We start from the raw sequence: 11,790 nt of genomic DNA, 5'->3' as shown, positions 1-11,790 counted from the left end.
AATGGAGGGCCTGAGGGAAGGGCTACCCACTCCAGTATTCTGGCCTGGAGAATCCCGTGGGCTGTATATAGTCCGTGAGGCGGCAAACCTTCACACAGTTTACTTGCATTGTTACTTCAGTTTCATATATGTGTGTGTGCACATTCATTTTCAGATTCTTTTCCATTATAGGTTATTACAAGAGACTGAATATAATTCCCCACGCTATACAGTAGGTCCTTGTTTACCGCGGGGTTCTTAACAAGCGGTAAGACAAGCTCTAAGGTTTCTGTTAACCCTGCGGGGCAGTTTCAAGGGAAGAGCTGACCGCTTAGAGGTCCTCCAGGGGAACGCAAAGCCAACTCTGCAGCTTCCTTCCCTCTCCCAAAGACAGACTCACCCGACGGCTGAGCTCTCAAGAGGCGGGGCGTAGCTAGGGCGCAGGCGCACACAGCGGGGCCTGACGTAGGAGTAGCGTGCGCAGGCACAGACGGCGGGGCCTGGCGCGCAGGCGCGGGAGCAGACGTCTGACGCGCCCCGCCCCCGCGCCGTCGCTGGGACCTGCGAGGCGGTCCAGGTACTCCGGGCCAGGGACGGGCGGAAAAGGCGGTCTGACTAAAACCCGCGGTCTTCGCCACGCCGCGGAGGGTCCTCTGCGCCCCTGCTCCTCGGTCCGCGTCTTAGAGTTCTGTGTCCCGGGCCCCCGGGTCTCCTGGCTCCGCCCGGGGCTCTGGGGCCGTCTCCCGGGCCTGCGCGCCCGGCGCTTGCTGGGCTTTCTCTGGGAGCTCGCCGCCCTGCTCGTGCAGGGTGACGATGCTCAGCGTGTGGCCGCGGGCCTCCCCTTTCGTGGCTGCTTGGGGTCCCGCTGTAGGGCCACAGCCGAGTCCCTGATTGCTCCTGGCCGTCCCACGGCCTCACGGTTGCTGAGCGGTCTCCGTGTCCCTACCCCGCCCCCGCCGCGCCCTGCTGAACTCACAGCCTCGTCCCGCAGGCCTCATCCCGCCTTTCCGCTGCACTGCCTCCGCGCCGGTCTCGGGGCTCAGCACGGGCTACCTTCCCGCTACCTTGGTTCACCCTCAGCCATTTCCTGTGGGGCGCCACCCACCCGCTCAGTGCCACTGGCTCAGCCTGCCCGTCTGGGCTTCTCCCCTGACCACGCGCCTCTGCAGCATCCTTGGAGCCTAAGGAGCCTCCCAAAGCCCACACGTCCAAGCCGTAGTACACCCACCTACTCTCCACACCTACTCTGTTCACCTTCTTCGTGTCATCTCATCTCACGGTCATGGTGCCTTTGGTCCGAAAATAAGGGTGTCGTTTTTTTACCCATTTTTAAATTCTCCATTGCACCTGGTGGGTCCATCTCCAAAGCACGTCTCAAACTGGCCCCAGCCACTGCATCAGCTTCTCAAGTGGGCAGGGCTCCTGCTTCCACTGTCTGCTCAGCTCACTGCCCATCTGGATCCCCGAGGACTTGTCGCCAATCTTCCAGTGACTTCAGCTCGCTGTGCCAGGATAAGTCCAGACTCCTCTTGGCCTGTGAGTGGTGCGTCCTTTGACAAACCACCACCCCCACACACATCCCCCTCTGCCTCTGTCCTCATCCCCTGGACTGTCCTCACTCAGAAAGTTCACCCCAAGGCCCGTTGGTCTGTTCCTCCAAATTTATTCCTGTGTGAAGACATGCTCGGGGTTGTTTTTTAAGAGGTTGTGTTGTATGTTCTCTTCCCCAGGTGACTCCTCCAGTGGCTGCAGCATCTTCCTCTCTCTCCCGGTCACCTGACTCAGAGCCGGTAGGATGTTTCACGGGATCCCAGCCACTCCTGGCATGGGAGGTGAGTGTGGTGCATGCCGGGCCCAGGGACCCAGAGGGCCAAAGCTTTCAACCTCCGGAGGCCAGGGGTTGCTGGCAGGCTATAAGGTCCGACATGGCAAGGTCCAAGGGGGTAGCCAGGGGCCCAAAGACCTCTTCCAAGTGGGGTCAGCTGGACGTAGAGATGACAGCTGTAGTGTGGCTGGACTTCAGGGTGTCTCAAGTATCCCGGAGTCCCCAAGTCAAGGGGATGGTTGCAAAGCATGTGACAGACATTGTGTGCCCACAACTACATCATAAGCAAGTTGTGGTCACTCAGCTGTAGGGGCAGTAGCTGAGCAACAGGGGTGGAATGGAGCACCAGGCCTGGCGTGCAGCCCCTGGACCCAGAGGCCTGTCCTCTGCTTGGGTCCCCCACAAACTGAGCGGGGCTGGGACTGAAGTTCCTGGGGCCAGGGTGGTGGCCAGGCTCGCTGGGGTGACCTTCCACTCTGCCTGTTCTGTCACAGCCCCTGGAAACAAGCCGGAGCTGTATGAGGTGAGTAGTGGGCACCCTCCTGGTCACATCAGCTGTGATTCTCGTCTGCGTGGTCCTCACTGGGGCCCCGCGGCCTCCTTTGTGCTGCTGGCTGATCCTCCTCCTGGTCTCCTGACAGGAAGTGAAGCTGTACAAGAATGCCCGTGAGCGGGAGAAGTGAGTCCGGCCCCCAGGCTGCCTGCCTCCCCCATCCTGGGGGTCTGCCCAGGGAAACAGATCCCCAGAAGCCTCTGTTCAGGGTGGGGTGAGGAGGCGGCCAGACCAGGAGTTCTGCCTCAGTGGCACCCAGGCAGGGCTGGCAGGTGTGCTCGGGCCCTCGGCTTCCTGCCTGGGCAGCCGCGCCTGAAGTCTGCGCCCCCTCAGGTACGACAACATGGCAGAGCTGTTTGCAGTTGTGAAGACAATGCAGGCCCTGGAGAAGGCATATATCAAGGACTGCGTCACCCCCAATGAGTGAGAGCCCACTTCCCCACACCACTGGCCCACCCTCGGAAGCTCGTCTCTGGCCTCTAGGGCCAGGTGCTCAGTGGGGAGGGAGGCCAGGCAGTCCGGGGGCAGTGCCCACGCGCGGGCAGGGCTGAGCCCAGCTCTCTCCAGGGTTTTGCCCCCACCCCGCTCCCCGGAGCTTCATCAGTGAGAATGCTTTGAAGGGGAGCTGGGGGCTCAGGCAGTCAGTCTGTGGGGAGCTGCTGGCCAGGCCTGGCAGCTCGGAGGTATGTGGGGCCTTTGTCTAGTGCGGTTGTGCCCCCCAGCAGCACTGTGACCTGTCCATGTGGGGGCACAGCCAATACAGCCCAGGAAACAGGCTCTGGGACCTGCGGGGCACTGCGCTGGGTGCCAACTTGCATAATCCAGGCTGGTCCTCTGTGGCAGCCATATTTGGGGCATTACCCCCCCCACCCCACCTCCTGCACTTTTCAAAGCTTCATCAGGAAGCCTCCCCCCGATGGCTGGTCTCTGGCCCTTCACATCTTGTCCATGCGAGCTGCCCCATGTCTGGAAGGGTGGAGGATAAGCAGGAGGGACCCGGAGGCGCTGGCCTGGCACTGCGGGCAACAGCCTGGCCTCTTCCCCCAGGTACACTGCAGCCTGCTCCCGACTCCTGGTCCAGTATAAGGCGGCCTTCCGGCAGGTCCAGGGCTCAGAAATCAGCTCCATTGATGAATTCTGCCGCAAGTTTCGCGTGAGTGAGCAACTCCTTGACCCCGAGGGACAAGGGCAGGCATGGGGGCCCACAGCTGCGGCCGGGCTGCCCTGTGAGGCCCAGCCGTGATCCCCCCTCAGCTGGACTGCCCGCTGGCCATGGAGAGGATCAAGGAGGACCGGCCCATCACCATCAAGGATGACAAAGGCAACCTGAACCGCTGCATCGCCGACGTGGTCTCGGTGCGGGCCCTGTGCGCATGTGCCGAACTGCAGCGGGGGTCTCCGGCATGGGGGCTGGGGGGCCACCCCGAGGCCCCACCCCATCCCAGGCCCACGTGGGACGTGTCCTGCATTCCCACCCAGTAGCCCTCTGGCTGCAGGAATGGGTGCGGGGGCGGGGGGGAGGGCCACGTGACCCTTCAGCTGAGGCAGGCAAGGGGTGGGGTGGGGCGGCCCCAGGCCTCTCTCTGCAGAGGAACCAGGGTGTCGGGGGTCTCAGCCGGCGGTCGAGGTCATCACACGCACACACACTTGCTCCCAGCTCTTTATCACGGTGATGGACAAGCTGCGCCTGGAGATCCGAGCCATGGATGAGGTGCGGCCCTGGGCAGGGGGAAGGGGGAGGTCCAAGGAGCCAGGCTCAGGGGAGCGGGTCCCAGTGGGCGCTGTTCCTTCAGATCCAGCCTGACCTGCGGGAGCTGATGGAGACCATGCACCGCATGAGCCACCTGCCCCCTGACTTTGAGGGCCGCCAGACGGTCAGCCAGTGGTGAGTGCCTGTCGCCTGCCAGCCCCCCAGCTCCACCCCCCCACACTCTAGCCCCAGCCCCCTCTCCTGCGCACACACCCCCTGGGTCTATAGCTATACACACACACACATACACGCATGCACGCATGCTCTGGCCCCATAGGCCCTCCCCCCACACACACACCTGAGGCCTATAGCCCTCCACACACACATATATACATAAACACACACACTCCAGGCCCTACACACACACACACCCCAGGCCCTACACACACACACACCCCAGCCCCATAGCCTGCACCCTCCAGCACCACACACACACAGACACTACACCCTGTGCCCTGCAGGCTGCAGACCCTGAGCGGCATGTCGGCCTCAGATGAGCTGGACGACTCCCAGGTGCGCCAGATGCTCTTCGACCTGGAATCAGCCTATAACGCCTTCAACCGCTTCCTGCACGCCTGAGCCCTGGCCCCCCAGACCCACCTTCCACCTTGGTTCCCACTTCCCCGGACACCTGCTGTCCACGACCACCCGTCTGTGTCTGTTCATGCGTCTGGAGTCCCCTCTTCCCAATAAAGCTGTTTTCTGATCTCTCTGCTGCTGAGGGCACTCCTCCCCCTCCAGCCCTTCCCTGTCTGTCCTCTGGGCCCTGGGAGCAGGCATTGGCCTCCCTGGTGGGCACAGTCTGACAAACAGGCAGGGGTGACTAAATCTGCCAGCCACAGCCACCCCCAGTTGAGAGCAGGAGGCTGTGCTGCCTGGGCTTGGCACTGTGGCCACAGCCCCAGCAGCATCTCTCGGCCCTGGAGACGGGCAGCTGGGGCAGGCTTATGCCTTTGCAGCAGGGCCCGTCCTCGCACAGGCCTCCCTGGAGACCCAGCTGATAGCCGCCAAGGGTGGTCCTCACCCAGGAGCAGAGCCAGTGGACAGCTCGGAACCCCTGGCCTGGCCTTGCCCAACGCCTGGTGGGGAAGCACCCCCTGCTTCCTGTGCCCGTTCCAGGGCCTCAAGCCCGTGCTGTTCACATCCGTGCCCTTCAGGCAGACAGCAGCAAACCAGAGACCAAGGTTCTGGGTGCCAAGGTGGGTTAGTCTCAGCAGCTACGGTGTTGGGACGAGGGGCAAGCCAGAGTTTCACTGTAACATTTTCTTAGTGGTTCTTCATATCTGCCTTCTAAAGGCAACAAGGTAAAGTGTGGTGTTTCAAGGGGGCAGTGAGGGGGTGCGCTACCTGTGGACTCAGCATGAGCAGAGGATGAGGGGAATGAGCGGGGCTGCTGGAAAAGGAGGAGAGGGGTGCAGGAAGACGGGCGGGGGTGGGGACTGGCTGGTGAGGGCTTAGGATTGAACCCAGCAATCCTGGATGCCAGCGAGGCTCTCAGAGCTGTGTGTGTGTGTGTTGGAGGGAGCAGAGCTCACGCGTGTGTGTCTGTGTGTGAGAGCAGGGTGGCCGCTGGTGGCTGACCTTGTGAGTGTGGACTGTGCTGTGTGTGGTGCCCACAGTCTCGGCCGCTGGTCCAGAGAACTCAGGAATTGCATTCAGGCTTGAGCTTAGGGAGGCCCGAGGCTCCTTTGGCCCTCAGGGCTCCTCCCAGTGACCTTGGGAGAGTGGGTGGGGCTGAGCCCCAAAGCCCTGCTATCCAGGGAGCCCAAGGGGCAGAGGGCCAGGGAGGGTCCTTGGGGTTTCATTGCCTCCACCCATCTCCAGAACCCTTCTCATGGGCCCCCACTGCTCTCGCCGCCTCCACCTACCATTCTGGATTCTGAAAACTCTAGAGACCTCTAAGTATGAAGAATCAGTTCAGTTTGGTCGCTCAGTCTTGTCCAACTCTTTGCGACCCCCTGGACTTGTTAACTACAAATTGGTGCTTACCAAGAGCCTTGCCAACGACTGAACAACAAAGGCCTTTGCCATCTGCCTCTACAGAGATTGAACCCCATGCTGCTATAGCTGTTGACCTTCAACAACCCCTGAAGGAATTCAGGGTGGAGTGAGGCACTCTGAGCTCCAGGGAATCTGGTGGGACAGCTCTTTAGATAGTTAGATGTTTTTAGAAACAGATTTTATGATCTCAATCCTTGCATCTCCTCACATCTAGAGAAGCACTAAATAAACCCCTTCATGGTGACATCAGATCCTCATGACGAACAAAAAACGTTTTGTAAAGTGAGTGCTTCATGGTATTGAACTCTCCCTTCACCAAAACCTTATTTATTGACTTTCTCCCACTGCCACTTTGGAGCAGTTTCTCAGAGCTGAGATGCTGCCTCCTGGGGTGCAGTCCTCGTTTTACCCCAAATAAAACTTAACTCGCAACTCTCAAGTTGTACATCTTTTTTTTTTTTTTAGTCAACAGACTGCAGCACTCCAGGCCTCCCTGTCTATCACCAACTCCCAGAGTTTACTCAAACCCATGTCCATTGAGTTGGTGATGACGTCTAACCATCTCATCCTCTGTCATCCCCTTCTCCTCCTGCCTTCAATCTTTCCCAGCATCAGGGTCTTTTCCAATGAGTCAGTTCACATCAGGTGGCCAAAGTATTGGAATTTCAGCATCAGTCCTTCCAATGAATATTCAGGACTGATCTCCTTTAGGATGGACCGGTTGGATCTCTTTGCACTCCAAGGGACACTCAAGAGTCTTCAACACCACAGTTCAAAAGCATCAATTCAGCGCTCAGCTTTCTTTGTAGTCCCAACTCGGACATCCATACATGACCACTGGAAAAACCATGGCCTTGACCTTTTTTGGCAAAGTAATGTCTCTGCTTTTTAATATCCTGCCTAGTTTGGTCATAACTTTTCCGAGGAGTAAGTGTCTTTTAATTTCATGGCTGCAGTCACCATCTGCAGTGATTTTGGAGTCCAGAAAAATAAAGTCTGCCGCTGAAATAAAATCTGTCACTGTTTCCCCATCTATTTGCCATGAAGAGATGGGAACGGATGCTATGATCTTACTTTTCTCAATGTTGAGCATTAAGCCAACTTTTTCACTATCCTGTTTCACTTTCATCAAGAGGCTCTTTAGTTCTTCCACTTTCTGCCATAAGGGTGGTGTCATCTGCATATCTGAGGTTATTGATATTTCTCCCGGCAGTCGTGATTCCAGCTTGTGCTTCATCCAGCCCAACATTTCTCATGATGTACTCCATATAAGTTAAATAAGCAGGGTGACAATATACAGCCTTGGCATACTCCTTTTCCTATTTGGAACCAGTCTATTGTTCCATGTCCAGTTCTAACTGTTGCTTCCTGACCTGCATACAGGTTTCTCAAGAGGCAGGACAGGTGGTCTGGAATTCCCATCTCTTTCAGAATTTTCCAGTTTGTTGTGCTCCACACAGTCAAAGGCTTTGGCATAGTCAATAAAGCAGAAGTAGATGTTTTTCTGGAACTCTCTTGCTTTTTCAATGATTCAACAGATGTTGGCAATCTGATCTCTGGTTCCTCTGTCTTTTCTAAATCCAGCTTGAACATCTGGAAGTTCACGGTCACGTATTGTTGAAGCCTGACTTGGAGAATTTTGAGCATTACTTTACTAGGGTGTGAGATGAGTGCAATTGAGTAGTTTGAGCACTCTTTGAAGAAGGAAAAGGCAACCCACTCCAGTATTCTGGCCTGGAGAATTCCATGGACTGTATAGTCCATTGGGTTGCAAAGAGTCAGACACGACTGAGTGACTTTCACTCACTAGCTCACTTGAGCATTCTTTGGCATTACCTTTCTTTGGGATTGGAATGAAAACTGACCCTTTCCAGCCCTGTGGCCACTGCTGAGTTTTCCAAATTTGCTGACATATTGAGTGCAGCACTTTCACAGCATCATCTTTTAGGATTTGAAATAGCTGAATTGGAATTCCATCACCTCCGCTAGCTTTGTTCGTAGTGGGCCTCCCACTAGACTTCACATTCCAGGATGTCTGGCTCTAGGTGAATGATTGCCGGGAGCCAACACACGAGACCCTACCCATGACAAGGCCATGAGGGAGAAAACCTGACGGGCAAGGCGAGTCAGGTTTTCAGGGGTTTCGAAAAGGCCAGCTCACGAGATCCCACCCATGACAAGGTCATGAGGAGAAAGCCTGACAGGCAAGGCAGATCAGGTTTTCAGGGATTTCGAAAAGCTGCCCCCGTCGCTCACCTTAAAGATGATATCTGTCTTTCTGATGCCTGCCTCAATAGAATACTCCCTAATTTCTGTGACACAGGCAGAAGGCCTTTCCCGATCTCTTCCCAAATAAGAATCAATTTAGAACTTTAATCAATAAGTTTCCCAGGTGGTGGTATTTTATGAGATTATCCAGGGTGAAAGGAATGTTTTAATTTAAACTCCTTTGCTGGTAGTTTGTTAGCCAAATGCATTTATGCCCTTGGTACTAATACACATGATTGCTTATAATATCCTAATCATAAAATAGCATAAAGAACCTGATTATATAAAAGCCCTAATAGACATAGAGCATTTTTGAGGGGTGAAGGAGTCCTATTAGAAAACATAAGAAAAATTATTCTAAAGGTGGTTATTGGGTTGACGTTTGCTTGCTGTGTTTTGCTCGCTGTGTTTTTGCTTTTAATGTGCTATGGTTGTGTTATAGAAACCATTGTTAATATAGTTAAAGATCTAGAGAAATAAGAACTTAGCCCTAGTGTGGTAACAATGAGATGGTTGCTAATTGTCAGCCAGGAATGCTAGGCAGAGGCTGCCTCACTGAAGCCGCAGAGTCTGTGTGGGGTAAACTTCTTAGATAAATGCAACTGACAACTTCTGCAGAAGGATTAATTTTTGTGTTAACAAGGTTATCCTTCTACTCTGTACTGTTGCCCTATGAGACTGCTATTTTTCAGTTAAGGTCACCAGAGAAACAGAAAATAGGTTTACATTCACCTGACTTGCATAAAATGTTAATAGGCCCCAAGGCCAGACAATAATGTACAAGACCCTCATAAACAAAGAAGTATGCAGAGAACACCCTGGTTTCGTCTATCTCTCTCTCTCTCTCTCTCTCTCTCTCTCTCTCTCTCGCTCGCTCGCTCTCTCCCCGATGCTGTTCATCCTGAGGGTATCCCCTGGATCCTGCTGAGGTTGGACCCCGGCAAATGATCACACCATCATGACTTTCTGGGTCATGAAGATTTTTTGGGGTACTTCTTTTGTGTATTCTTGCTACCTCTTCTTAATATCTTCTGCTACTGTTAGGTCCATAGCATTTCTGTCCATCTTTGCATGAAATGTCCCCTTGGTATCTCTAATTTTCTTGAAGAGCTCTCTAGTCTTTCCCATTCTATTGTTTTCCTCTATTTCTTTGTACTGATCACTGAGGAAGGCTTTCTTATTTCTCCTTGCTGTTCTTTGGAACTCTGCATTCAAATGGGTTTATCTTTCCTTTTCTCCTTTGCTTTTTGCTTCTTTTCTTTTCACAGCTATTTGTAAGGCCTCCTCAAACAACCATTTTGCCCCCCATTTCTTGGGGATGGTCTTGATCCCTGTCTCCTGTATAATGTCACGAACCTCCATCCATAGTTCATCAGGCACTTTCTCTATCAGATCTAGTCCCTTAAATCTACTTCTCACTTCCACTGTATAATCGTAAGGGATTTGATTTAGGTCATACCTGAATTGTCTAGTGGTTTTCCCTACTTTCTTCATTTTTAAGTCTGAATTTGGCAATAAGGAGTTCTTGATCTGAGCCACAGTCAGCTCCTGGTCTTGTGAACCTGGAATGTTAGGTCCATGAATCAAGGCAAATTGGAAGTGGTCAAACAGGAAATGGCAAGAGTGAACGTTGACATTTTAGGAATCAGTGAACTAAAATGGACTGGAATGTGTGAATTTAACTCAGATGACCATTGTATCTACTACTGTGGGCAAGAATCCCTTAGAAGAAATGGAGTAGCCCTCATAGTCAACTAGAGTCCAAAATGCAGTACTTGGATGCAATCTCAAAAATGACAGAATGCTCTCTGTTCATTTCCAAGGCAAACCATTCAATATTACAGTAATTCAAGCCTATGCCCCAACCAATAATGCTGAAGAAGCTGAAGTTGAACAGTTCTATGAAGACCTACAAGACCCTATAGAACTAACACTCAAAAAAAGATATCCTTTTCATTATAGGGGACTGGAATGCAACAGTAGAAAGTCAAGAAACACCTGGAGTAACAGGCACATTTTGGCCTTGGAGTACAGAAAGAAGCAGGGCAAAGGCTAATAGACTTTTGCCAAGAGAACACACTGGTCATAGCAAACACCCTCTTCCAACAACACAAGAGAAAACTACACATGGACATCACCAGATGGTCAACACCGAAATCTGATTGATTATATTCTTTGCAGCCAAAGACGGAGAATGATGATCCAGACCATATTTAAAAAATGTCTAGAGCACATTTTATCTCCACCCAGGGATGGGCTCTAGGGCTGCTGTGAATATCATGCAGTGAACAAAGGCGTCTGGTGCTTGCTGGATGGGCTGATGCAGGAGGGACCTGGGGGTCTGCCCAGCACTGGGGGCGGGGCGGGGATAGGCAGGTATGCAGGGAAGCTGCTGACAAGCTCTGGCAGCCCTGGGCTAGGAAGGAGGGGTTGGGGCAGACATGAAGCAGAGAAACGTGGGCCCGCACAGACGGGCGCTGAGGTCCGGGGGCCTGCTGGTGGGGTCAGGCCTGCACATGGGACCTGGGGGGCTGACCAGATGTCTGAGCTGAGACCTTTTCCCTGAAGCTCTCCAGGCCTGAAGAGTGCAGGATGAGGTGGGCTCAGCTCCAGCCGGCCCAATGGCCGTGGCAAGGTGGGGTAGGAAAAGGGATACTTTGAGCCCATGGACTTCACAACTGTGTGAGGGGGACTCGAATCTTTCCAGCTTCCTTCCTCATTGAACCGGAGGTCCAGGAACCCTCAGGCTCTTCCCAAGCCCACCACTTCCCCATACCCCCTCAGGGCCCACCAAGGTCACCCTGCGGTGTTGGAGGGGCAGGACTGCGCCCATGGCTCCTGCTTGGCCAGGTGCCCTGGCCGGGGCGGCATGGAACGCTGGGACAGAGTCCCGAGGCCTGGGCTCCCAGCTCCCTTGGAGCTTCTCCTCCCCCACCCCAACCACACCCCACAGGGTCAGTCAGGGGTCTGTCCAATCAGGTATGGAAGGGGCCACCTAACACTCCCTCTAGAAGGCAAGGCTGCCCCGAGACCTGCCTGGGCAGAGGCGACTGGCTCCCTGGGGTCTGCCCCTTTCCCCAGATTGCCAACTAGGCAGAGATAAGGCCTAGGGGTTCAAAGGCCAGAGTGGGAGCCCGCAGGGAGGGGCAGGGCTGGGAGCCACACTTCTCCCCACCCCGGAGCCCCTTCTGGGGTGGAGTGCCCAGTGCCTGGGGCAGAGGCCTGGCTCCTGTTCCTGTCTGTTTATGTGGGGCTTTGGCCATTTCCTGGGGATTTTCCCTGGAGGCCACAGAGGGAGAGTGACTCAGTACCTTATCTCAGTTCCCTCTGATTCTGTTGTGGAATCTGGAGTCAAAAACACACCTCGGAGGTCACTCAAGAGAGTGGAATACAGTTTATTACGCCAGCGGGTCC

The 11,790-nt window shown here is 54.4% G+C and overlaps 1 protein-coding gene across 6 annotated transcripts; it reads left to right on the top strand.

Annotated features, from left to right (window-relative positions):
• The first annotated feature begins 428 nt into the window (after positions 1 to 428).
• VPS28 (VPS28 subunit of ESCRT-I) lies at positions 429 to 4,817 on the top strand. 6 transcript variants are annotated; one of them, XM_043484436.1, is made up of 11 exons: positions 458 to 556; positions 1,348 to 1,522; positions 1,710 to 1,811; positions 2,299 to 2,327; positions 2,446 to 2,483; positions 2,691 to 2,780; positions 3,405 to 3,510; positions 3,612 to 3,713; positions 4,015 to 4,068; positions 4,133 to 4,242; positions 4,569 to 4,817. In XM_043484436.1, exons 3-11 carry the CDS (start codon positions 1,775 to 1,777, stop codon positions 4,684 to 4,686), a joined length of 684 nt encoding a protein of 227 aa, XP_043340371.1. In that variant the 5' UTR covers positions 458 to 556; positions 1,348 to 1,522; positions 1,710 to 1,774; the 3' UTR covers positions 4,687 to 4,817. The 6 variants fall into 6 exon arrangements, with proteins under 6 accessions (XP_043340375.1, XP_043340373.1, XP_043340376.1 ...); XM_043484437.1 differs by having other exon boundaries at positions 459 to 556; positions 1,348 to 1,515; XM_043484439.1 differs by having other exon boundaries at positions 461 to 556; positions 1,348 to 1,515; positions 4,151 to 4,242.
• The last annotated feature ends 6,973 nt before the right edge of the window (positions 4,818 to 11,790 follow it).

Source organism: Cervus canadensis, chromosome 12 (genome assembly GCF_019320065.1).
Source record: "Cervus canadensis isolate Bull #8, Minnesota chromosome 12, ASM1932006v1, whole genome shotgun sequence".
NCBI classification, from domain to species: Eukaryota; Metazoa; Chordata; class Mammalia; order Artiodactyla; family Cervidae; genus Cervus; species Cervus canadensis.
The sequence above is the reverse complement of the archived record's forward strand: the minus strand, read 5'-3'. Positions and strand labels throughout refer to the sequence as shown.